This window comes from Rhinoderma darwinii, chromosome 5, assembly GCF_050947455.1.
Source record: "Rhinoderma darwinii isolate aRhiDar2 chromosome 5, aRhiDar2.hap1, whole genome shotgun sequence".
Taxonomy (NCBI): Eukaryota; Metazoa; Chordata; class Amphibia; order Anura; family Rhinodermatidae; genus Rhinoderma; species Rhinoderma darwinii.
In genome coordinates this window covers 75,731,217-75,756,303 of record NC_134691.1, presented here as the reverse complement: position 1 = coordinate 75,756,303, position 25,087 = coordinate 75,731,217, and the positions used below count along the sequence as shown (strand labels likewise).

At 45.8% G+C, this 25,087-nt stretch overlaps 1 protein-coding gene across 5 annotated transcripts in view; it reads right to left on the bottom strand.

Annotated features, from left to right (window-relative positions):
• Nucleotides 1–11,171: 11,171 nt before the first annotated feature.
• Nucleotides 11,172–25,087, bottom strand: part of PPP1R42 (protein phosphatase 1 regulatory subunit 42) — a 125,026-nt gene continuing 111,110 nt past the window's right edge. For all 5 annotated transcript variants that reach the window (XR_012847624.1, XM_075826154.1, XM_075826152.1 and 2 more), the window contains exon 9: nucleotides 11,172–11,332. Coding sequence is in view for 4 of the 5 variants with exons in the window: in XM_075826154.1 (XP_075682269.1) it covers nucleotides 11,248–11,332 (85 nt within the window). In the remaining variant the exon portion in view is untranslated. The remainder of the gene's footprint in view (nucleotides 11,333–25,087) is intronic.

Sequence of the window (25,087 nt, the reverse complement as noted above, 5' to 3'; positions counted from 1 at the left end):
TTAAAGTTATATATAAATATAGAAATAAACAAATGTGTATTTTAATGCCGTACAGTTTGTTAAAGAATATAAAGTAAAGGATCAGATATCCTGAGAAAGTATGAATGTTATCTATATGATTGAATGCTCATGTGGGCTCTATTATATAGGGAGGATATTAAAACGACCCTCCAGTCCAAATAAAAGATTTGACTGTACATTGTAAATGTTAAGTCCACCTACCTGCTGCCCCACTCCTGAATGATCAGGCCTCCATTCTTGCTTTCCGGTCTCGTTTTCCCCTGTCTAAAACGGCCGCCACAGTCTCTGACTTTTCAATGGAGAGCTACTTTGGATGTGTAAATAGGTGTAAAAGGCCCCATCGTTCAGCCAACAAGCAAATTCTCGTTTGTTAGCTGATCGCATCTTTTATGCGGCAGTAAAGTCATTGTTGTCGACAGTACAACTCCTCGAGCAAACAGGGGATATGCCCATACAGTACAATAATTGCTCCATGTAAATGGAGCTAAACGAGCGCAGGTCGACATACTATATTGTAAATCTGCGCTCATTCACCAGCAAAAATCAGTTTAAAAGGACCCTTACATTGCCTGGCAGGTTGTTGGACTCCTTTTGAACTTTTAACTGTAGTATGTTTTTTGTTTAGTATGAAATGACTTGTGGACTGTCTTACTGTATATCTATTGAAGCTCCCTTACCAAGTCTTGGATGGGAAAAGAAACCTTTTTATATTTGCTTTTTACTTTTTAGAAATCTGTTGCGTTTTTTTAAATTTTTGTTTTGTTAGCCACTTGTGTTCTGTTTTTGTTTTTTTTTTATTCGTGAGGACCGCACAATTGATGTTTAGGTCCTGATAAATAAAAACATAGCATCGACGGAGGATGTACTTTTTTTTTTCCTTGCTCTCTGTTAACATGTAGAAACTTCCTTAGTCAGAATAACTAAAGAGAGAGAGAGAAGAGGAGTATGATATAATGCTGCAATCTATTCTACATTCTTTGTAGACACTGAACCTCTTCAGGGACTGCGAGGGTAAAAAAATGGGAGTGAATGTATTCAAATAATGCCCAGGACCAGGATTGGTGTACAAGGGGTATGTGGGGCCTGGTAAAGGTGATATAAGTGTGGATCTTGGGGCAGAACACTCTCTTACCTTCAAGCTGCAGCGTGAGGAACATCCTTCAGTTGGAGCTGGAAGTTCTTGAGCTTTCCTTTTCATTGGATTCGGTGGACGTTCCTTTTTACAGATGACTGAGGATCTATTGCGGCAGGTTGCACAGCGGGTGGCCTTGGATGGGACCGCCTGGCTGGAATCCCTGTTGGCAAGTGGAAGAGGGGGACAGTCTGATCCTGTCGTTGAACAGCCTGCAGTAGCTACACCAGGTAAGCCGCAGCGCGTAAGCCGCCCCCCTGCCCGCTTGAGCCCTAGCCCCGTTCATGCCCGTGGTGCTGTGATTACTGCGCCGCCGCGTGCTGGGATCATCATGGGCCCTAGGCCTGTATCACCCGGCGCTTCGTCGGGAGAGATAGTGCCACCTTCGCCCCCTTCCCTGCGTCGCGCTGGCATCCCTCAACATAGTGCTAGGAGGGCTGCTATTAAACCGGCGTATGCCCGGTACAACCCACCTCGATCTTCAGCTACGGAACGGGATGTGGCACGCAACTTACCTGACAGTGGGGTGAGTATGGCGGGTCCAGGAGACTGGTCCGCCATGGTCGCTTACCACGAGGCATGTTCGCGTGAGCTGGGACTTGCTTCCGGTTCGCGTGAGCAGCCGGAGATGACGTCGTCGATCCCTGCTCTGTCCTCTGTTCAACCGGAAGTGGTTGGAGAGTGTTCAGCCCAGCCCTGTTGCTTCTGCTGCACCTGCTGCTTTTTCTACCGTGCAGGCAGGTCCTCCGGGCTCCTTCCCACAGGGGTTGGTGCTTAGTAGGGCCGGTTCTAAGGATAATAGGTTCAGGAAGAGTGCTTGTACTGTCAGGGATCATTACTATGTATATTGTCTGAAAAATATTATCCTCACACATATGTATATACATTTCAGTTCTTTGTGTAATATACTGATATATATAACAAGTTCTTTGTTCATGTCGGACACACCTATGGAAGACACCGCCCCCTGGAATGCAAAGAGGAGTGTGCAGAAGAATGTACAGGAAAACTTATAGCTGAGGAGCGAATAGAATTTAAGCAAGTCCCACATCTATAGGGAGGGGCATGTGTCTTCTCTGTGTGTGTTTCTTTGTTCGGAATAAAGTTCAGTTCCTCCTGGCTGACATTGAAGCTGTACCTCAGACATTTGTGCGGTGTACTTCTCTCCAGGCATGCCTTCAGCTTTCAATTTACAGAGGTGGTTATTCGGTGTGAAATACGGACCTGACAGTACTATTTGCCCTTCTCCTGCCTTGTCTCGTTTTTCTTCCGCAGGTTCGGTGAGGGAGCGTTCCAGACGGGGGAGGAAACATTGTTCTGGGAAACATCGTAGCCATGGCCATCGCAGATCCGGTGGTGAGAGGAGGCATGGTCGACGGTCTTCCTCTTCATCCAGAGATGGGCTCTCCTCCTCGTCATCATCCTCATCAGTCGCAGCGTGTTTCTTTGAGACAATCGTCACGGCAAGCGGAGACGCAGTCGACGTCGGGCGGTGCATCAATTGTCTGTGGAGCGCGATCACCTGTCCCAGGTTGTTCCTCCTGCTGGTTCAGTCGGGGAGGTTTAGGCCATGGTTCCGGTGCCTCTGCAAGTTGGCAAATTACCCTCTGGAGTCGGCGGGACCTCTGGGAACGGTGAGTCGGCATGCGGTGACGCATGGCTTAAAAAATCTGTTTTATCTGGTGATGATTTGATTTCTGTTTTAAAAGCCGTGGTGGCAGGTTTAAATGTGAATGAGGGAGCGTCATTTCCCTCCGTGCCACCAGGGGGGCGAAGCCTCCGTCTGAGAGAGAGGCTAACTTATCGGGTTTAACGTTTAGGGATTCTTTGTTCTGTGGGGTCGCTCCTCTCGGGACTCACTTGTCAGCGGAGACCAAAGAAAAAATTTGGAGAAATTAATTTGTGGATATTTGGTCTTTGGTTTCCGTGGAGCAGGTGACTGTTGATAAGGAGCGTGTGTTTGAGAGAGTTTCGGATAAGAAGGTTAGGGTTGCAAAGACTTTCGGCAACTGGGTGCAGGGTTATTCTACCCTGGCTCATGTTATTTGCCAGCGCTAACAGGAAAAGGGGGCGGAATTATATGTGTACTTCGATACGATTTTTAGCGCCCACAGGTTGCACGGTGGTGCAGCTTGGTGGCGCTACGATGACGAATTTCGTCGTCGTTTGGCTTTGTCGTCTGATATTAGTTGGGCGTCAAAGCTCATTTTAGCACAAGGTAGACAGCACCGCCCCTTTCGTAGTGCGGCCCACCCCCGGAGCTGCGGCTGCTCGACCCACGGGAGCCTCTTTGCTCTACAACAAGAGTCATTGTCGGTTCTTTGCCACGTGCAAATTCCGACATGAATGCTCCATCTGTGGGGGGGCGCTCATTCGGCGCTCAGGTGTTTCTGGATAGGTAAGCAGCCTGCCAAGGCACCTCCTTCCAGCGCAACGGAGTACGCCGGTCAGCGTTCTCGAGATCGGCCCGTGGTTAGAGCGTTACCACAGGAGGCAGGAGGCAGAGGTACTCACTAGTGGTTTTTCATATCGTTTTGTGATTCCGTTTGAGTATTCCGCAACCTTGTTATTGGCCGACAATTTGAAGTCGATCAATGAGAATGTTGACGTCGCACGTCTGAAATTAGCAAAGGAAGTTGAGTTGGGGAGAATGGCAGGTCCATTCCGCGAGCCGCCTTATCCTAATCTGAGGGTCTCACCCCTTGGCCTAGTTCCTAAAAAGGAGCCGGGGAAGTTTAGGCTGATTCATCATCTTTCTTTTCCCCGTGGGGGTTCGGTCAACGACTGAATCTCCAGGGAGGATGCGGCGGTTTCGTACACTTCTTTTGATGTTGCAGTTAGGTTGGTTCAGGCAGCAGGCCAGGGCGCGCTTTTAGCGAAGTCTGATATTGAGGCAGCGTTCCATTTGTTGCCAGTATATCCGGAATGTTTTCACTTGCTAGGTTGTTGTTTAGACGGTGCCTTTTATGTTGACAGGTGCCTTCCAATGGGATGTTCCATATCTTGCAGTTATTTTAAAATGTTTGGTTAGTTTTTGGAATGGGTAGTTCGCTTTGAGCCTGGGTTTTCCTCGGTCATTCATTATCTGGATGATTTCCTGTTTGTTGGTCCTAAGGGCTCCAATTTGTGCAGTGTGTTGCTGCGGGTTTTTTGTCAGATGATGGCTCGTTTTGGGGTACCTATTTCTGAGGAAAAGACTGAAGGACCGGTGACTGTTTTGCCCTTTTTGGGTATTGAAATAGATACTGTACAGATGATTTTTCGTTTGCCCGATGATAAGTTGGCGAGTTTGCTGTCCCAAATCGATCAAGTCATGGGGTCCAAAAAAGTGACTTTGAAGCAATTACAGTCATTATTGGGTTTATTGGTCTTTGCCTGTCGGATCATTCCCATGGGTCGTGTTTTTTCTCGGCGTTTGTCTTTTGCTACTAGGGGTATACAGAGACCGGATCATTTTATTCGGGTAACGTCTTGTATGAAGGATTTGTTTGTATGGCATTCCTTTTTGAATTCGTTCAATGGGCGGTCGGTTTGTCAGGACACTGAGATGTCGAATGTTGATTTGCAGCTGTTTACTGATGCGGCTGGGAGCGATGGTTTCGGAGCGATTTTTGGCCCAGAGTTGGTGTAGATCTCCTTGGCCCTCTCATTGGGGTGAATTGGGGTTAACACGTAATTTGACGTTGTTAGAGTTGTTTCCAATTATAGTTGCGATAGATTTGTGGGGATGCAGGATGGTGAATAAGCGGATTATATTCTGGATGGACAATATGGCGGATGTGCATGCCGTGAACGGTTTGTCGTCTGGCTCCTTACCTTTGCTAGCATTATTACGTTTCCTGGTTTTAAAATGTTTGCAACTGAACGTATGGTTTCGTGCGATACATGTTCCGGGGGTTTGTAATATGATGGCCGATGCTTTGTTTCGTTCGCAGATGTCCTTGTTTCGGGAATTGCACCCGGCAGCTTTTGCAGAAGGGGAGTTCCCCTCTCTTCACTTATGGGCCCTGGTCAAGGAGAACTTATGAGTTTGTCGAGGGGTTCGGTGGTACCAGCGACTTGGAGGAGTCATTGCAGAGCGTGGGATCGGTGGTTGGAATCTGCGGGGGTAATTTTCCAACACAGGATCATTGTTACCCTTAATTGTTTGGCCAGATTGCGTCAGGAATGTTGTAGCGCGGCCACGGCGAGTAAACATTTAGCAGGGGTGGCCTTTATGTTAAAATTGTGGGGATGTAGGGATGTTACTAAAGATTTTGTAGTTAGGTAGGCGTTGAACGGTTGGAAGGAGTTGGTTTCCCGCGATAGTGTCTTTTGCGCTTCTGCGCCGGATTTTTTCTATTCTGTGTTACGTCTGCCGGGATGAGTATAAGTGTTCTTTGTTTAGCGCGGCGTTTTCGTTGGCTTTCTTTGCCGCATTGCGAGTTAGTGAGTTTGTTCCACCTAGCGTGAACAAACCGGATGGGCTTTCTGTGCTGGATGTAGTGGATTTGGGTGATTCCCTTCGGATTTGTGTCTGAAGATCTAAGACCGATCAATCTGGGAAGGGTTCCTGGTTGTCTGTAGGGAATGTTGGGGGCCCGTGTTGTCCTGTGAAGTTGGTTAAGAAATATTTGTTGGTCCGGGCGGCCGGGGTACAGTTTTTGACGCACCAAAACGGGTCTTCCATGTCGCGCTTTCAATTTGAAGCAGTTTTTAAGGCGAGTTTAAAATACCTGGGGCTGCTGCCTGGCAAATTTGGTACGCATTCCTTCCGGATTGGCGCTGCCACTGAAGCTGATGCCTTAGGTTTAGATTCAGAGGCTATTATGCGGTTGGGTAGATGGAGCTTCAATAGCTATAAGTCGTATGTTAGGCCGGATTTGGTTTGTGATTGAAAATTTTTTGGTGTGGTTCTATATTCCTTCTCTATCTTTTGCTCCATTCTTTAACCGTCCCCCCCCCCCCCTCTTTGTTTCAGCTTATTCCTATCTCCGACTGTGTTGCTTTCTTTCCGTTGATCATATATTTAGTTCGATTTTCTTTTTTGTCAGGGTCGTGTCGCCCCCAGATATGGATCTTGGGGCACTCCTATGTGCATTGGCCGGCGGTCCGTGCAGTACGGAGGCCGCTTGGCACGAATTTAGGCCTCTCCCAGGCCGACGTCCACTGGAAAGGTGTCCGGGGACTACGGTGAGTACAGTTACTGCCAGAAGTAGTGGCGGCTACTAGACACACTGATGCACCTGTTGTCCTGATTATACATGCTGGGGGAAATTATATCGGTCAAGTTAAGATGGCTGAATTATTGTCCTTGATTCGGACCGATTTGGCGCGTTTTCAGCAGCTGTTTTCTCGTTGTGTGGTGGTATGGTCCAAGATCGTGGCACCTACAGTTTGGCGGGGTGCCAGGAACTTGGCGGCATTGGACAGAGTGCGCAGGCTGCTGAATGTGCCGGTGTCGTGCTTCGTTCGCTCTATAGGTGGAGTGGGACTGCGGCATCAGTCCTTGGAAGGGGATAATGCGGCTTTGCTGGCACCGGACGGGGTACATTTAAACGATATCGGGCTCGATATCTTTCTTTTGGACTTATTGGTTGGTGCCGAGAAGACTGGCGTTGCTTTGTGGGGGTGGTCGGGGGACTTAGTAGATTTCTCAGTTCCCCTCCTTGGCGGAAATTACGGCTATGAAGGCAGATTTAGAACCCTACATGCCTGATGGAGTACAGGGAGCATCGGCATTTCAGGAAAGAGAGGAAGAAGAAAAAGATGTCTTCATGACGATTTGTATATAATTAATAAAGCTGTGGCCACTTCCACATTTTCACAAAGAAGGTGTTGGTGTTTTTTATTATAAATTAAGTGATGGTGTAAGGTCCTGGGCAGCTAAGGTTGGTAATGGGTCCTTGCAGTCTGTGCTGTGAGGGGGAGAAGCCGTCATCTTACTGGGTAGAGCACACTTCTCCTGCTCCTTATCAGGAACATCCCACCCATTTAATAGAGAGAAAATATATATTTCCAGAGCTGTTGGAAAGGGAAAGAAATTACCCAAAATATTTACAGGTTAGAGTTAGGGTTCAGGGACACAGGCATATTCAAGTGTATCTGAACTTTCGATATGTCACAGAGACATATCAAAAGTTTTCTCCGGTTGGAGTGCGGTTGCTGACACCTTCACCGTCGCTGAAACAAAGGTTGCAGAAGTGCTCAGCTGAGTGCCTTGCACCTTCAGCTGTGATTGTCGCTCCTTGTAGGGCCTTATTCAGATGAGCATATTTCACGTCCGCATGCTGTTTTGTTTTTTCACGGACACCACACGGACCTATGAAAATCGATGGGGCTATTCAGACATGCGTTGTTTTTCACGCAGCGTGTGTCCGTTGTGTGGAAACTCACTGCATGAACTATTTTGGTGTGTTTTTGTGCACCACGCAGGCCATTGAAGTCAATGGGTGCATGAAAAATATGGACAGCACACGGACGTCATCCAGGTGCTGTCCGTGATTCACACACCAGTTGCTAAAGAAATGATGAGGGAAAAAACAAAAGTACGCACGTGAAAAACGCAGACACTGAACTGCAACGCAAGCAAAACCCTGCGTTTTTTACGTGCGCAAAGTGGACACGTTCATGTCAATCTAGCCTAAGGCAGGAGTCACAGAAGCGTGTTCGTTCCGCGATATACAGTCCGCATGTCGGCCGCATTTCCCGGACCGAACACACTGCAGGGAGCCGGGCTCCTAGCATCATAGTTATCTATGATTACAGTAGTTCTGCAGCGAGGCAGGGACTCCTAGCGTCAAAGATAACTATGATGCTAGGAGCCCGACTCCCTGTAGTGTGTTCGATCTGGGAAATGCGGCCGACATCCGGACCGTATATCACGAACTGAACACGCTCGTGTGAATCCGGCCTTAGGCTCAAGATGAGCTAAGAGACGCTCTATGTGAGCCCACCCTCAGCCTTACAAAGAGTGCCGATCACAGCCAAAGCTGCAGGGTTCTCAGCCGAGTGCTTCTACACTTTCGTTTCAGCGACGGTGCGGGTCTCAACCCCAACCAATCAAAACTTGGGATATGTCTCTATGACATATTAGAAGTTTTTGGAAACCTCAGAAACTCTTTAAGGATCCATGTTGTATGGATCCATAATGCAGGAACCCATAGAAATCTATGCACCTATACTGTACTTTCGCATTCCTGTAATTATATATTCCGTGTCATGTTTCATCACATAACATATTAAAAAAGTATTCTCCCCTAAAAGCAATTGTTTAACATAGACCGCATTTTATTTGACAAACAAGGCAAATTGTGTCAGTACTATTAACCAGAGCCCTGCAGTGTACTGTAGAATAACCGTTTCACCAAACTTTATTTGAATGTCAGAACTGATAACATTGAACAGAAAACATGAATAATCAAATTCCAATGTCTCCAAAATGTGTTTTCATACCAGATGTTCCCAATTCCTAGTGGACTTAAAGAGGCTCTGTCACCACATTATAAGTGGCCTATCTTGTACATGATGTGATCGGCGCTGTAATGTAAATTACAGCAGTGTTTTTTATTTAGAAAAACAATTATTTTTGACGGAGTTATGACCTATTTTAGCTTTATGCTAATGAGTTTCTCAATGGACAACTGGGCGTGTTTTACTATATGGCCAAGTGGGCGTTGTGGAGAGAAGTGTATGACCCTGACCAATCAGTGACCAATTAGCTTAATACCTATTCTCTCCATTCATTTATTCTGCACATCGTGATCTTACTAGATCACTATGTGCAGCCACATACACACACACTAACGTTACTGAAGTGTCTTGAGAGTTAATAGACATCACCTCCAGCCGGGACGTGATGTCTATTCACAATCCCGACACTTCGGTAACGTTTGTGTGTGATTTACAGCACAGCAAGCGTGATCTCGCTGTAAACTGTCATTTACAGCGTAATCTTGCGAGATTATGCTTGCTGTGCTGTAAATCCCACACAAACGTTACCGAAGTGTCGGGATTGTGAATAGACATTGCGTCCTGGCTGGAGGTGATGTATATCAACTCTCAAGACATTTCAGTAACCTTAATGTGTGTATGTGACTGCACATAGTGAAATAGTAAGATCACTATGTGTAGAATAAATGAATGGAGAGAAGTGTATGACGCTGATTGGTCAGCGTCATACACTTCTCTCCGCAACGCCCACTTGGTCAAAAAGTAAAAACACGCCCAGTTGTCTATTAAGAAAGTCATTAGCATAAAGCTAAAATAGGTCATAACTCCGTTAAAAATGATTGTTTTTCTAAATAAAAAAACACTGCTGTAAAACTACATTACCCAAAGAGAGTGTGGGCAGCACAACAGAACAGAAACCTCCAGGGTATTAGGGTGCAGGTCTCCACGGATCCGACTTGTAAATCCCCAAATGTAGACAAAATAGGAAAGTCTACAGAGCCGCTTTAATGCACCTGTCTTCAAGCAGGAATTATTAATATGACCTATAATATTTCCATTTAACATAACCTCTAGAAAAACACTTCCTTCACATTTTGTAGTATTGGTACAGTTTTGTTTTTTTTATATTATTTATCAGCAAACACCAGAACTGGACAAAAAAATGAGACGTAGAAATTGCTTATGGTATAATCTATGGGCACATTCAGATGTGGCGGATTTGCTGTTCAATTCCGCAGCGGACACTCCGCAGTGGAAATCTGCAGTAGCCGTTTTTATATTGGTTTTTATACCTTTTTAGGTAACTTAGGTCAGATGTTGCGGAAATTAACAGTCAGGAATTTAGGCTGCGGTGTACAATTTTCACTCCGCAGCATGCACATTTTGTTGCGGAGAAGCAGTGGAATTTCACTGCGGATTTCAGCCTCTGCAACAAGTCTGCTGTGATATGCGCAATGTCTGAATTACCTGTCAAATATGAAAATGTTGCTGCAGATTAGTTGCGAATTTTCAGCGGGAAAATTCTGCCAGATCTGAACATGCCCTTTTAATTTTGTTCATGATCTACTGGTTTTGTCTTAAAAAAAAATGCATAAAAAACTGCACCTATGAACTATACATTGTTTGGATACTGGTATTGCAAACACAGCTTTGCATAGAAAAAGCTTCTGGCATCATACGCTTGTCTCAGCAGCAGGGCCACCCATATCTTGCAGCATCACCTGCTTCTGACTGCACATTTTGGAGTAAGATGCAGTTAAAATTATCGTAAGGCCTCGTTTACACGTGCGTGCGACGCGCGTGCTTTTCACGCGTGTCGAACGCACCTATATTAGTCTATGGGGGCATGCAGACAGTCCGTGAGTTTTGCTCAGCGTGAGTGTGCTGAAAAAAACTCACGACATGTCCTTTCTTTGTGCGCTGTTCGCGCATCACGCACCCATTGAAGTCAATGGGTGCGTGAAAACCACGCATGCCGCACGGAAGCACTTCCGTGCGAACTGCGTGATTCGCACAACAGCTGTCAAACTCTGAATGTAAACAGAAAAGCACCACGTGCTTTTCTGTTTACAAACATCCAAACGGAGTGTCATAATGATGAAAATAATTAAAATCACGCAGCCGCGCATCATACACTGATGACACACGGAGCTGTTAAGTGCCTTTTGCGAACGTAAAACGCTGCGTTTTTTGCGTGCGCAAAAAACGCACACGCTCGTGTAAATCAGGCCTAATAGTGTTACTTTAAAGAACCGTGAGCACTGTAAAACATTAGTAAACCCACATTTGTTAAGTTGATGTGTTTGTTTTTCAGTAGATTACCTCAATTTCTTAGGTGCTTTGGGATCTATTTTTTACAAAACAAAGGTTGCCCTTCAGTCTAGGACTTTACAGCGCCAAAGAGCCGGACTTGATTTTCAGTAAAATTGCGGCTTACGGGAACTCACCGATGACTTCAATGTTTCCCAATAGGAAAATGCTTCCATTTTCCTGTAAATCGTAGAGACTCCATGTCGCTGTGGAGACCTAGCCTTAAAAAAAAGTTAATGCAGAATGTAGGCCTGCTCATTAGAGTGTGTTTGCAGAGTTTTAAGTGAGTGAGCTGGCTGGCTGTTTTACTGAACATCTAGGAAGAGATGATTAATGTAGCATTACATTTGTGCTTAGAGGACTACTTGGCTGCGTAGGTGTGGCTCGAGAACGTCTTGTCCAGGCAGTGAGTTTGTAGGATCCTTTACAGCTAATTGTCTGTAATGACAAAACAAACCACAATATTACAAACACAATTACATTGGTCAGACTGAGACAATAAACAGTCTGATGCTAATGACAAATTAGTATTACATAGATAGTCTCCAATTAATCTTTCTAACAATACATGTCAAGACACTTTGGACTCTGTAATGCAAGTTTATTTGTTGAATAGAAAGCAGTAGACAGGTCTTAGCAAGCAGCAATTCATATTTCCTATCTAAAACAGAAACTTTGAATCTATATTTTTCCTGGAATAATCATGATCTTTTCTTCTTACATTTCCTTTAATTTCTTAAAACACAACATACACATATTTTCTGTCATTACAAATCAGGTTGCTGTGGGGAAGGAAGACGCAAAAAATAGCATTGAATTTACATGATGTCTGTGATGCAAGACACAAGTGGTGCCGAAAGGGATATTGCAGATTTATAATTGTATCGAAAAGCATTGTTGACCGCTTTTCAATACAGCTGTAAAAAAAAAAAAAAAGTATACTCTTTTTTTATTTTTTATAATAATCAGCCTTCAGTTATTGCTAAAATTAATAAATTAATATGAGGTCAACCCCCATACACATTCGCAAGGGCACTAGACAGGGATGGCCATTGTCCCCCCCTACCATACGTCTTAGTTATGGAACAACTTGCTGTCGCCCTGAGACAAAATCCAAACATACATGGAATGCAAATTGGATCTTCCCATCATAAATGCGCCCTTTACGCAGATGACATCCTACTATATGTATCCCAACCACTTATTTCCTTACCTAACATTAGACACGAATTTGCTAAGTTTGGTAACCTAAGCAACTTTAAAGTTAAAGAGGCTCTGTCACCAGATTTTGCAACCCATATCTCCTACTGCAGCAGATCGGCGCTGCAATGTAGATAAGAGTAACATTTTTTCTTTTAAAAAACGAGCATTTTTGGCCAAGTTATGACCATTTTTATATTTATGCAAATGAGGCTTTCTAAAGTACAACTGGGCGTGTTTAAAGTTATGTACAAGTGGGCGTGTATTGTGTATGTACATCTGGGCGTTTTTACTTCTTTTACTAGCTGGGCCTTGTGACTAGGAGTGTATGATGCTGACGAATCAACATCATCCACTTCTCTCCGTTAACACCCAGCTTCTGGCAGTGCACAGACACACAGCGTGTTCTCGAGAGATCATGCTGTGACGTCACTTCCCCAGGTCCTGTGCATCGTGTCGGACGAGCGAGGACACATCGGCACCAGAGGCTACATTTGATTCTGCAGCAGCATCGGCGTTTGCAGGTAAGTCGATGTAGCTACTTACCTGCAAACGCTGATGCTGCTGCAGAATAAACTGTAGCCTCTGGTGCCGATGTGTCCTCGCTCGTCCGACACGATGCAGGACCTGGCAAAGTGACGTCACAGCGTGATCTCTCGAGAACACGCTGTGTGTCTGTGCACTGCCAGAAGCTGGGTGTTAAGGAAGAGAAGTGGATGATGCTGATTCATCAGCATCATACACTCCTAGTCACAACGCCCAGCTAGTAAAATAAGTAAAAACGCCCAGATGTACAAACACAATACACGCCCAGTTGTACTTTTACTTTAAACACGCCCAGTTGTACTTTAGAAAGCCTAATTTGCATAAATATAAAAATGGTCATAACTTGGCCAAAAATGCTCGTTTAAAAAAAACAAAACGTTACTCTTATCTACATTGCAGCGCCGATCTGCTGCAATAGGAGATAGGGGTTGCAAAATCTGGTGACAGAGCCTCTTTAATTATTAGAAAACTGAGGCCCTTAACATATCATTGCCACAAGAGGAGGTATGGAGGATCATCTCTAATTTCCCCTTTTAGTGCCTCTTCTAGATCGCACACTTAAAGGGAATGTGTCGCTAGAAATGTATTTATTTTTTTTTTCAGTTAAAGAATTAGTATTTGAGTGATTACACATTGTTTTAATTTTTTTACAAGTCAGGAAATTTCCATGTGCTGGTCACTAGAGGGAGCAGTTCCCAAAATTGCAGCATGGTCACTGTGGTAAAGTAACCTCATTGATTTATGCTGCAAATTTAGGGTGGACACTCTCTCCTCTAGTGTCCTCATACAATCCCCCCTCCCTTCTTCTGGCTAGTGCCAGGAGAAGGAAGGGTTTGAATCTTCAAACTTCCTACACTGTGGGCCGCCATTTTCTGAGCGACTGCACAGTGTAGGAGGATTAGGTACAGGGCTCAGCAGACCGTATCACACGAACATACACGAACATAATACAGACATCACATACACAAACATAAATTACCTGCTCCTGCCGCCTCTGCTGGTCTACGCTCCTTGCGCCTTCTCTTCGTTGAACATATGGCCGGAAGCCGCAGCCGGAAGTCGTCATCTTACTCTCCGGCATCGGCTTCCGGTCCACATGAAAATGGCGCCGGATTTCGCTCTACGAACAAGGTTTATTTTGGTCTGCGTGGGAGCGCCGTTCCCACGCAGACGGCATACGCTTTTGAGAATGGAACAGCTCCCGTTCGCATTCTCTTTGGGGATGTATGTGTCGTATTCCATCTCTGTATGTGTCGTTAATCGACACATACAGAGATGAAAAAAAAAATGGCAGCCCCCATAGAGAAGTAAAAGTAAGAACACAGTAAAAAGTTTAAAGTCACAACACTAATAAATACAATTTGTTTATATTTTATTAAAAGCAATATAATAATAATAAAAAAAAATTAATGACACCTTCCCTTTAAAGACCTAGAGTCTTATGATAAGATGCTTTCTTGGTTCGGCAGGGTAAACTCCCTCAAAATGGATGTCCTTCCAAGGTTCCTATATATTTTTCAAGCAATTCCCATCATCCACCCTCTGCTTTTTTCTCAAAGCTCAAAGGAGAAATCACTCGGTTTGTATGGAGCAATTCTAAACCAGGAATTAGTATTTGTACACCAGTTAGACCCAAATGGGAGGTGCAAGTCAACCTGATTTTAAATTATATCACACTGTGTTGCTCTTAATTCGGTTCTTAGATTGTCACGTCTCTGGCGCTGTCAAACAATGAGTATCAATAGAACAGGTATTCATGACTATCCCATTGAAATACCTACCATGGCTACACCATTCACACACACACTGCGAATTGAACCTCAGGCCCTACTGTTGAGATCTGCTCTTAAAGTATGGGACTCCTTGATCCTCAAAAATATTTTGTCCCGTTATAACGGCCCTCTCACGCCGTTATTCTATAACCGCGCTTTTTCAGCTGGATCTAACAGAGTCACCTTTCTCTTATGGGAAGGAATATATGACATAAGATGGCACCATATGGCCTCGGATACATCTTTCCCATCATTTGCGAATATGAAATCCCAAAACCCCTTGATTCACTTGTCATGGCTTGAGCATACCCAGTTAAGCTTATACATCGGTTCCCTGGCGGAACACTGCTCCTTTGGATCTACACCCACAACGTTCGAGGGGTTCTTTTTACAGAACACTTCCCCTGCTCATACAATCTCAATTCTGTATAGCCTTCTGATACAGGAGGCAAGTAGAGAATCTGGGCTATGTACAAGCATGTGAAAATGATTTAGGCATCGCTGTTTCGTCCCATGAATGGCAGGAAGCTTTTATTTTTTCACACAAACTTTCTGTAGCGTGTGCAGCACAGGAAAAGAATTCTAAAAAATCTTCACGAGATGGTATAGATATCCTACCCGCTTGCATATTATGTACCCCTCTGTTTCGGAGATGTGTTGGCTCTGTGGAACTGCTAGAGGCACTATGTCACACATATGGTGGGATTGTTGTAAACTTACGCCCTTCTGGGATAAAATATTCCAGACGTATCAATTAATTAGTGGGGAGGCTCTGACTGGTACTCCTCAGATCGCTCTGCTCTAAATTCTGCCTGGGTCCATTGGTTTTCAGAAGAAAAATATTCTAAGATTCTGCCTCAGAGCAGCCAGAACAGTAATACCTCGCCATTGGAGATCTACTGAAGTCCCCACTATGGCTGAGTGGCAATCAGAAATGGATCATCTATAAAGGATGGAGGAGTTGTCAGCGGAGCAGTCGGGGAACAATGCCAGATTTGCTACTATTTAAGGCCTCATGCACACGACCGTGGTGTTTTTCTGGTCCGCAAATTCCAGGACCGTGTTCCGTGGAATGTCATCCGCAGTTCATCCGTATGTAATCCGCAGTTCATCCGTATGTAATCCGCAAAAATGCGGATGAAAAAAAAAAAAAAAAGGACTTTTAAACAGGATGCCAAAAGCTTGGTCAAACCCCCTTTAGAAGGTCACATGATCGCTCTGGAGCCATTTCCTGCTGCATTTTTCCTGATCTTTGCTTTGTGCGAGTTCAGTGAGATTGCGCTGCTGATATAGCTGTGGTTTTTGTCAGTTACTCACTGCGAACATGTCTTCTGATGATGTGGATGATGTACTCCTGCACTGGCTCCTCTCCAGGCGATTTGGACAGCAACCACCAATGCTGGACGAAGAACCGAGGAGGAGGAGGAGATATTGGGTTCACCCCATTATCTCACAACGGCTTAGGAAGGGGCATTTTAACATGCTGTACTCAGACCTGCGGCAGCACCCGGACAAGTTCCTCAGCTACTGCCGTATGTCCGTGCAAACTTTTGACTGTCTGCTGGCGGACCTTCGTCCTGGACTCATCTTCCAGGACACCACCATGAGACGTTGCATTTCTCCAGAGGAACGCCTGATCGTCACTCTGAGGTAAGAAAACCTAAATCCCCTTCTACGACATGTCTCTACCCTGCAAACAATATTAGTATACTTGTCCCCTGTGCATATTGCCGCCTTGCCACCGTGCTGCAGATATTTTTTCTGTATGTGCATATTTTGTTATATATGTTTTTGTTTTTTTTACAGATTTCTTGCTACCGGCAACTCCTTTGCATCGCTACATTTCCAGTTTCTGCTGGGGTGCTCCACTATTTCGAAGATTGTCAAGCTTACCTGCGAAGTCATCTGGCAGCAACTTCGAGCAGCAGTTATGCCAAAGCCCAAGCCAGAGGACTGGATTCGGATTGCCGATGGCTTCTTACAATCAGCACAGTTTCCCAACTGTGTTGGTGCGCTAGATGGTAAGCACATCCGCGTAAAAAAGCCTGCTCACTCAGGGTCTCAGTATTTCAATTATAAGCAGTTTTTCTCGGTGGTGCTGTTGGCCTTGGCTGACAGTGACTATCGGTTTATAATTGTCGATATTGGTGCCTATGGAAGCTCTGCGGATGCTGGCATCTTCAGGGCTTCCAGAATGGGTGAACGTCTAGCATCTAACCAGCTCGACCTTCCGGAACCTAGACAGCTTCCAGGATCTACAGGACCACCAGCACCCTTTGTCATTGTGGGTGATGAAGGTTTCGGACTGTCCCCTCACCTGATGCGTCCATTCCCTAGGCGTGGCTTAGATGAACAGAGGCGCATTTTTAACTACCGCCTTACCCGTGCAAGACGGTATGTGGAGTGCGCCTTCGGAATTCTAAGCAGCAAGTGGCGTGTGTTCCAGAGCTCCATTCAGATGAATCCTGAAAATGTGACAAAGGTTATACAAGCGTGTGTTGTCCTCCACAATTTTCTGAGGATTCATGAGTCGGCAGTGGACGCAGAGCTGAACCATTTCTCAACTAATTACATCCCTTTGGACTACACACCACATGGAAGACCTGGAGTGTCTGGACTGGCAGTCCGTAATTTGTATACAGACTATTTTGTATCACCTGAGGGAGCAGTTCCTTGGCAAAGGGATGTGCTTCGTCTGCCAAATTAAAATTTTAGAGGGACTGTTGTATTTCCTGTTTATGTTACAAATGTTAGTAGTTAAAGTTGCAGTAGTAGAGTAGGGACTCGCAAGAGAATGAGGACCCTTGACGCGGGTTGCGAGCTAATGTATTTCTGTTTTTGTTTTTTTAATTCTTTATTAATTAAAAAAAAAAAAAATGCGATTATTTGCATTTGGCAGAAATGCAAACCAATACCTCATTATGTTTTGCAATAATAATAAAGACAAACACATAATTAACTATAAACGTATTTTATTTCTTGCATAAAATAGTGTCAACAAACATAACCAAAACTATGTTATATAACTAAATTATAAATTGTAAAAGGATTGCGAAGGTGCAGGTTCATGATGTGGTCGTGGAACTGCCTCCCCCTGCTGCATTTGCCCATACTGTTGCTGAGAAGGTCCTGGCATGCCATAAACTGAACGATCGTCACTGAATAGCGGCATTGAGTCTACATATGACGGCTGCTGGATGCCTTGGGCGGTTGCTGCAGGTGCTGGAGGGACAGAGTTGAAGGTGCTTGCATCACACCCCCGTCTATGAAACTCGATGGCCTGATGCATTGCACGTGGGTCAGGATGTGTCGCAAATATTTCCACGACTTCCATTAGTGCTGTTTGGCACCTTATCTGTCTGGAAATTGGCACTCTTTTAAGAATATTAGAGAGAGCGCGACAGAAGGTGCCCTCTTCAGTTTCAGTAGCTCTTTTCTCCAAGTGTTCTAATACACGCAAGTCGACTTCCTGCCTTGGCTCTGTACGTGTTGGACCTTTGGCAGAACGTCGACGTTTACCTCGGGGTATAATTTCTTCGTCCGCGGCACAGACTGGATTATCCACTGTTGTTGGTTCCGCTGTCACAGGAGTGGAAGTGGACCTAGCAGTCCCCAAAGCTACGTCAGGCTCTTCAATTTGAGTCTCATCAGAGTCTTCTTCTTCCTCCAGATTATCCTTGGTTCTGTTTGAAAATGAAAACATAATGTTAGGGAATTTTTGTAGTAATTTAACGTCATGTCTACAGCTGGGCAAATACACTATGTATGCATCACTACATGCAGAGCCCTAACTAGGAAAGACAGGGCCGAATAGCAAACTTTTGACTGGGGCCATCCCTCCACTGGGTGTCACCCCCCCCCCTTGTAGATAGTGCCTTTTTTGCTGCCCCCACCCCTGTAGATAACGCCACTGGCGTAGCTATAGGGGTCGCAGCGGTCGCAATTGCGACCGGGCCCCGAAGCCAGGGGGGCCCACGGCCCCCCGCACCACATCAATAAAAAGTTACTATAGTAACTCGGGCCGCGGGCCCCTGTTACTATAGTAACATACTTTACTTACCTTCCTGGTTCCGGATCGCAGCGGAGGTCCTGACGTCAAGCGCTGTGCGCAGCGCATGACGTCACAGCGCTATGCCGCCGCGCACAGCATCGAGACTACAGAACTCCCGCCGCGGCCGAAGAGGAAGGTAAGGTTAGCCCTGACTGGCGGGGTCTGACTCCCGGGACCCGCCAATCAGCTGTTTTGAAGGGGCCGCAGCACTCGTACAAGAGCTGCTCCCCTTCATTCCGGTCACACTGTGAATCGGTGTCGGCGATTCACAGTGTGGGCGAGTAGTGAAATGAAGGGGAAGCAGCTCTCGTACGAGTGCTGCGGCCCCTTCAAAACAGCTGATTTGCGGGTCCCGGGCGACACATCAGCTATTGATGGCCTATCCTGTGGATAGGCCATCAATGTTTAGGGACTGCACAACCCCTAAGCCTACGATGTAGCAGGCTTAGGGGGCCCATGAGACAGGATCACAGATTGTGTGATCCTGTCTGCTGGGCCCTGTATCTAAGCCAATCACATGGTAGGCTTAGATACATGGCCCATGCGTGATCCTGTCTGCTGGCCCTGTATCTAAGCCTACCACACTGTAGGTTTAGATACAGGGCCCCAGCACACAGTAATCTTATACTGTATAAGATTACTGTCTGCTGGACCCTGTATCTAAGCCTACCTTGTGTAAGCCTTAGGGTATGTGCACAGACACTAATTACGTCCATAATTGACGGACGTATTTCGGCCGCAAGTACCGGACCGAACACAGTGCAGGGAGCCGGGCTCCTAGCATTATAGTTATGTACGACGCTAGGAGTCCCTGCCTCGCTGCAGGACAACTGTCCCATACTGTAATCATGTTTTCAGTACGGGACAGTTGTCCGGCAGCGAGGCAGGGACTCCTAGCGTCGTACATAAGTATGATGCTAGGAGCCCGGCTCCCTGCACTGTGTTCGGTCCGGTACTTGCGGCCGAAATATGTCCGTCAATTACGGACGTAATTAGTGTGTGTGCACATACCCTAACACATGTGTTACTAATCATTTTTTGTGTGTTTTCTTACAGGTTCGGTCGTTGGACTACGTCGGATTCCAGGACTACTTCAGACTACGGCTTTTTTGTTATTATCAATAAAATGGTTAATGAGGGCTGTGTGGGTTTTTTTTTATTTCAATAAAATATTTTTTCTATGTCTTTGTGTTTTTTTTTTTAAACTATATTACTACCGCCTTAGTAATGGCCGCCGGCTGATTGACAGCATCCATTGCTAAGGCGGGGCTTAGTGTTAGCGGATGCAGAGGCTAACACTAACCCCCTTTATTACCCCGGTACCCACCTCCACCAGGGGTGCTGGGAAGAGCCGGGTACGATCTAGTACCTGACCATCTTTTAGTGATGGTCGGCCACTGGGGTGGCCGCAGGCTGGTATTATCAGGAGGGGAAAGGCCAAAAACAGTGGCCCTTCCCATCCTGGTAATGCTGCCTGCTGCTGCTTTATTGTATCTGGCTGGTTATGAAAATGGGGGGGACCCGACGTCATTTAAAAAAAGAAAAAATAATTGGAAAGAACGATGTCAGGTCCCCCCCAATTTTCATAACCAGCCAGATACAACACAGCAGCAGCAGGCAGCATTACAAGGGTGGGAAGGGCCACTGTTTTTGGCCTTCCCCAGCCTAATACTACCAGCCTGCGGCCACCCCGGTGCCTGCCCGTCACTACAGATGGTCGGGTACTGGTTTGTACCCGGCTCTTCCCAGTACCCCTGGTGGCGGTGGGTACCGGGGTAAAAATGGGGGTTAGTGTAGCCTCTGCACCGGCTAACATTAAGCCCCGCCTTAGTGATGGAGGTTGTCAATCAGCCAGCGGCCATTACTAAGGCGGTGATAATAAAGTTTAAAAAGATACAAGCACATAGAAAAAATATTTTATTGAAATAAAAAAACACAACCCTCATTAACCATTTTATTGAGAATAAAAAAAACGCCGTCATTGAAGTCTTCGAATCCGAAGTCCAACAACCGAACCTGTAAAAAAAACACAAACACAAAAATAATCAGTAACACATAAAGAAGCAAAATTATTATTCTTACCTGTCCTGGGTCCAGCGCTGGAGACGTAATGTCAGCGAGCTGGGCCCTGTATCTAATCCTATCATGTGTGATACAGTCTGCTGAGCTGTGTATCTAATCCAATCATGTATGATACTGTCTGCTGGGCCCTGTATCTAATCCTATCATGTGTGATACTGTCTGCTGAGCCACTGTATCTAATCCTATCATGTGTGATACTGTCTGCTGAGCCACTGTATCTAATCCTATCATGTGTGATACTGTTTGCTGAGCCACTGTATCTAATCCTATCATCTGTGGTACTGTCTGCTGAGCCACTGTATCTAATCCTATTATGTGTGGTACTGTCTGCTGAGCCACTGTATCTAATCCTATCATGTGTGGTACTGTCTGCTGAGCTGTGTATCTAATCCTATCATGTGTGATACTGCCTACTGAGCCACTGTATCTAATCCTATCATGTGTGATACTGTCTGCTGAGCCACTGTATCTAATCCTATCCATAGTTTATAGGGTCGTAGTGCTATAGATATGCTATGCTGTCTCATATACACACTTTTTTTGGGGGCGGACACATATGTATTGGGGCTATTTCCCTGACATTTTAAGCCCTGAGGGTATGTTCACACGGCAGCATCTGTTACGGCTGAAATTACTGTGCTGTTTTCAGGAGAAAACAGCACCGTAATTTCAGCCGTAATGGCATGTGCAGGCGTCTTTCGCTGCGTCCATTACGGAAGTAATTGAAGCTGGTTTTCCATGGAGTCCATGGAAAACGGCTCCATTTACGTCTGAAGAAGTGACAGGCACTTTTTTAAAATGACCGTCGGCACAGAACATCGTAAGACCCATTCAAATGAATGGGCAGATATTTGCCGACGCTTTTGAGCCGCATTTTCGGACGTAATTCAATGCTAAAACGCCCGAATTACGTCCGTAAATAGTGTGTGTGAACCCAGCCTTAGTGAGGGGGGGGGGGGGGCCCAGTAAGAATTTTTGCATCGGGGCCCATGAGCCTCTAGCTACGCCCCTGGATAACGCCATACAGCCCCACACTGTACACTGTATGGCATTATCTACCGGGGTACTATATGGCGTTATCTATAGGGGGACTGTACGGCGTTATCTAGTGAGGGGGCTGTATGCCGCTAACGCCATACAGGCCCCCCTCCCCGCCCCCCGGACAAATGCCACCTATAGTGTGTCCTACAAATACATGCGTTATCGCTGGCAGCGATAGGGTGAAGGGGGGACTGAAAGTCCCCTTAAGTTCTGCCGTCTGCACAGCTCCAAAAAATTGAAAGGAGCGCTGGTTATGTATGCGCACAAGCACGACTTTGGCTCCATTCATTTTTACGGAGCTGGCGAAAGTACGAGGTTTGGGATGGAGTAGTTCAGGGTACTTTCTGTCCCCCGTTCTCCCTGTCAATGCCAGCGATCACACATGTATCCCCTATTCAGTGGTTAGGGGATACATGTCTGTTGTTTAATGTCAGAGCGGGGAGATACCTCCCTGCTCAGCCGTAGTGTTCAGTTGCGTCCCGCTGTAGCCGTCATAGCGGCTGCTAGCGGAGCCTCCGGACATGGTGGAGTCCCCTCATGCCGCGGTCCACGTAGCAGTCGCTACGGCTGCTACAGCGGTACTTACACAACTGGCTACATGGGCAGACTACAATGATCAAAGTATATAAGCAATACTTACGGGCCAACCTGCATTACATCAAGAAGAAACGAAAGTTGTTTGGTGTACATGTATGGCTTTTTTTTCAGACGTCCGTCTCCGCTCTTCCCCTTGTCATTCATCTCACGCTTTAATTGGTCTCGGCACGTGTTCCAGCGTGTTTTGACGTTTTCGACTATGATATAAAATAAACCAATCACAGATCAACATTTTAGAAGAGTACATTACTAGATATTAGGAAATGTTGTTTATTATATGAAAATGATGCTGCAAATTTTTGTTGTTTACGCAACAAATCTGCACCTACATTTGCATATTTGACAGGTAATTCCGACGTTGCAGAAACTACAGCAGACTTGCCACGTTTTCCATGTGCCCACACGACAGCGTCCGTAACGGCTGAAATGACGTTGCTGGTTTCAGGAGAAAACATCACCCGTAATTTCAGCCGTAAAGGCATGTGCTGGCGCTTTAACGCAGCGTCCTTTACGGACGTAATTGATTTTCATAGGAGCCCATGAATAACGGCTCCAATTATGGCACAAGAAGTGACAGGTCACTTCTTTGACGCGGGCGTCTATTGACGCGTAAATATACACGCCGCTTGAACACACAAACGTCAGCCCATTGCTTTCACTGGGCAGATGTTTGTCAACGCTATTGCGGCGTATTTAGCGTGCGTAATAGAGGTCAAACACCCCCGAATTACGTCCGTAATTAGTGTGTGGGAACATACCCTCATAGTGACATGTCACGTTTTGATCGGTGCTGTTCAGAGCCATGAGACCCCAACAATCTCACGTGCACTTCTGCAGCTTCATTTCAGCGATTGGTGGGTGTTTCAGTGATCCAACCGCCAACAATCAAAACGTCAGGCATGTCATTATGACATGACAGGAGTACTCAGAAACCGCATCAAGGTGTGAAACTTACCCATGCGCTTCTTTTGCACTTTAGTTGCCTTCTCCCACTCGGTAAGATGCACCTCACTGCAGACCTCCTGCCAGGCAAGATCTTTCAGATTCCTGTCTGCATATTCTTCCACCCGCTTATCCCACAGACAGGGCTTGTGCTGGACCAGGATGATTAGTTTCTCGACGTTTATAATTGAAGCCATGCTGCTCTCTGCTGCTTTCATGCACTGTCTCCAGACTTCACGACGACAGAAGTCATTCCCGGTCGTCGCCTAGCAACACTTCCGCAAATCCGCAAACTGCGGATGACACACGGCGGTGTATCCGCAATTTCCACGGGCCCATTGACTTATATTGGCATGTCCGCAGCGCATTTGCGGCCCGTAATAAGACATGTCCGGAGTTTCTGCGGCACGGATGTGCGGACATGCGGAGAGCCGTGAAAACACGGATAGTGGGTATGGCCACATAGAAATGAATGGGTCCGCAATTAACCCGTGGATTTGCGGTGGAATTTCGGACGCAAAAACACGGTCGTGTGCATGAGGCCTAAGGGGTCTAACAACTTTCAGTCCCTCTTCATTTTAACCCTCCTATTAGATACATTGCAGGATCAGATTTGTGATAAGTCACTTGCCCTTTTTTTTTTTTCTTCCCCCCGTCTTCTTACCTCTCATCTTGCTTTTCTTGCCTACGCCTCTTTTTTCTTCTTTAGCCCTTTCTCCCTTTCCACATAGTATCAAAGTTTGAAGCAATTGCATTATTATAAGGGGCCGTTATTCTCGGCATGTTCAACTAATGTGAATGTTTACAAACTCTTGTTGGAATATTTGCTGATTCAGGTTCATGATGGTATAATGTGGTGTGATGTATATTGCGTGGGCTACTTTATGTCTGCATATTGTTCAGGACCTGCATGTCCTAAATTCCTAATTTCCCTTTCCCTAATACGATTTATTGTTTGTCTTGTGTTGTTCATGTCTTGAAATCAATAAACATTGATTCAACATAAATGAACATGGTGTGCATCTAGCCTAAAGTGTACAGATAAAGAGTTTCTACATACTCACAACGGCTCAGTTATTGTTGTACATGGCACCATTCTAGGTTATTTGATCCAGCATAAAACTGGTGCAATTACATTGATTGGATGCCGATAAATTTTGTTTGACGAAAATGTTCCCAACGTCTACCTTCAATAAATGTCCTCAATATATTCAACAATAAGTCCATCACACCACACAGCAAAATCACAGGGTGCCTAAGGGTTACCAGGTCTGCCATCGATATCTGCCTATCAGGCCATGCAAGAGGAATGGCCTAATCGGTTGTCCATCCGTGTGAGGGTGGATTTACGTGCGGCAGTTTGTTTTGCGGAAATTTCTGTGACTGAAAATCAGTTCCATTAATTTGAATGGAACTTGCAGAAATGTATACACCTGCTGCAGAAACAACCACATTTAGGTAAATGGAACTGATTTTCAGTTGCAGAAATTTCTGCAACAAATTCTGCCGTGTGTGAATCCACCTGTAATGATAGGGGTAGGGAAACGGACAAGTGAGCCACTCTGTCCCTGCCTACTTGCAACGACCCGCCCTAGGCGACGGGGTACAACTGGGCGGCGGTCCCTACGCTCAGTAAGTGCACGAGACAAACATACAAGGGAATATAAAGCAAAGGGAAAGGAGCAGTTGCCCACGGCAACACCGTGAGCAACAGAGTGGTGAACGAGCCAAGTCAAACCAGGAGAGCACGAGGTACCAAACGCAGAGCAGAAGAGTAGTCAGAAAGCCAGGGTCAGAATGGAGCAGGATCAAATTGTTAGGAGCTGTAGCTGGGCCAGGAAACCACACGGAAAGAATCACAAGCAAGGAGGAACAGGAAAGGCAGGTATAAATAGACAGAGGGCGGGAGCTAGCTGAATCTGGCCAGGCTGCGATAGGCTCTCCCACTCCTAAGCCTGCCAG